The sequence below is a fragment of the Parasteatoda tepidariorum genome, chromosome 4 (genome assembly GCF_043381705.1).
Source record: "Parasteatoda tepidariorum isolate YZ-2023 chromosome 4, CAS_Ptep_4.0, whole genome shotgun sequence".
NCBI classification, from domain to species: domain Eukaryota; kingdom Metazoa; phylum Arthropoda; class Arachnida; order Araneae; family Theridiidae; genus Parasteatoda; species Parasteatoda tepidariorum.
In genome coordinates, this window is record NC_092207.1 from 102,344,447 (window position 1) to 102,346,645 (window position 2,199).

The window sequence follows — 2,199 nt, forward strand, 5'->3', positions numbered from 1 at the left end:
TTAGTTAAACGATATATATATATATAATCATTATGAGATGAATGGTGGGAGAGAATCTGTCACAAATTCGTCGTATTCCTGCATAAAAGTTGGGGGGAAAGGGAAATCCTAGTAATTGTAATTGGTTTATCAAGTAGGTCGCATGGTTCCCACAAAGAGCAAAGGGGAAAAATGACTTTTTTTTAATTAATGCATACTTGGGGAAAAAATAGCAATCGCCTTCCCATCATATCCCAGACATGCTCGATGGGAGAGAGATCGGGTGATCTGGCAGGCCAAAGAAGAGTTTGACAAGCTTGCAGACAGTTCATAGCAACACGTACCATATGTGGTCTGGCATTGTCGTGCTGCAAAACCAGCCCAGGGTGCTGCAAAAGGAACGGTAGCAAAACAGGTCTTAGGATGTCGTCGACGTACCGCTGTGCAGTAAGTGTATCTCTAATGACGACCAAAGGGGTCCGGCTGTCAAAGGAAAGGGCACCCCAGACCATAATGCCTTGTTGAGGGCTGGTGTGGCGTGCAATAAAGAAGGCAGGATACCCCCTCTGCCCTGTGCGTCTCCAAACACGTCTTCGATGATCGTCAGGACACAGTTGGAAGCGGGATTCGTCGCTAAAGACTATACGTCCCCAGTCGGCATTATTCCAGCCTGATCGAGCTTCGATTTTGCACGTTTTGGCGCTTTCTTGGTGTGTCGATTTTTTTTGTTATCGAGTGTATATCAACGTAATTCGAGTTATGCAGAAAAAAGTTATCAAATAAATGGGTACTTTGAAATTTCGAACAGTAAAGTAAGTCTTATGATATGCAATGAAACTTTTAATATCTCAAATTTTAAAGGAGCGGAAAAAAGTCGAATTATTAAAAATTAAAATCCACTCATTTAGCCACTGAAAATCTCTATTGGAAATAATCTTAAAATATTCGTATGGCAGATAAGTCAAAAACCGTTCTACCTGAATCCTGACTCATGAACTTTATTTAAACTGTATTTCTATTCTGATATTTTTACTGAAAACAGTAATGATAACTGACAAACAAGTTTATTACTTTTTATCCATAAATGTTTTTAAAAAATTAAAAATCACGTAACCCATTACAACTGATACGAAAGTTTCAATTTGAAGAAACGTTTGCTTTTGAAAATTTTTGTCAAATTGAAATCTTTTCATTAAAAGTTATATTACTTGTCTTTTCTTAAATAACTGCTCTTTTACTTCCTATTTAATATACTTTTTGTAAGTCCTTCTTAATTCTGTATTTACATGAGTGCTAAATAAGTTTATATGATTGCTATTTGGATTATACATATTTCTTTGCAGGGTAAAAATCTTGACATGGCATGAAAGGTTCCAGTAACAAATTTGTAATTGGAGCAAAAGGAGATCCGCCTGTCAACCCCAGATGACGCTTCCATTAAGAGTAATAAGAGACTTTGTCACTGGTCAAGCGAAAGATGAATTGTGAAGGATGTCATTTCTGAATATTTTCAACATCAGTAGAAATTATTCTCATGTAATAAGAAAGAAAGAAAAAATAAGGGAGTATTAAAAATTATATAATAATATGCCACCTTTGCGAAAGAACCAACAGTAAAATAACAACTACAAAGCGTATTTTTAAAAAAGGTAAACTTTTTTAATCCACTTTTCTGAATTTAAATTTTGGATGGCATATGTATGTTAAAAATTATTTGGAAGTGCAATAAGTTTAAATACGTAATTTTTGGTTTCTTATTTCATTCAGTATTAAAAATCGATTAATCGATGTGTTTATTTTGATGTAAAATCTAAGTAAATTAAAACATTTTAGTTTGGGAATACTAAAAAACTAAGATACCCACTAAATGATAAAAAATGAGAGCAAAAATTTTATTACTAGTGTTTATTTCGGAAATAATAAATGTGCCCACTATATATATATATTACATCCTTACATTAAAAAATTGTTTTAAATTTTGTTTTTCCACTCAAAAACTATACGACTTAGAAATTTGAAATTGCGAAAATGTGTAAAAAAATGTACAGGAAGTACGATGAAATAAAAGATTTGTTTATCAGCTCTAGAATTTTTATCTATTAAACTCAACATCAAAAATACCATGAGGGCCACTTTAATAAAAAGAGGAATAAAACATTTCGAGGAAGAAAAGCTCTTATATATATATATATATATATATATATATGGTCTATTCATTAG

At 32.7% G+C, this 2,199-nt stretch overlaps 2 protein-coding genes across 2 annotated transcripts in view; both read left to right on the forward strand.

The window, feature by feature from the left end:
• The window catches only part of LOC107441232 (phytanoyl-CoA dioxygenase domain-containing protein 1), a 66,767-nt gene extending 64,708 nt beyond the window's left edge, over window positions 1–2,059 (forward strand). Inside the window, exon 11 of the mRNA XM_043053349.2 lies at window positions 1,323–2,059. Coding sequence (XP_042909283.1) covers window positions 1,323–1,359 — 37 coding nt within the window. The 3' untranslated portion in view covers window positions 1,360–2,059. The remainder of the gene's footprint in view (window positions 1–1,322) is intronic.
• LOC107441231 (BTB/POZ domain-containing protein 6-A) overlaps window positions 1,523–2,199 on the forward strand; it is a 29,621-nt gene continuing 28,944 nt past the window's right edge. The window contains exon 1 of the mRNA XM_016054410.4: window positions 1,523–1,628. The gene's annotated coding sequence lies outside the window, so the exon portion shown is untranslated. The remainder of the gene's footprint in view (window positions 1,629–2,199) is intronic.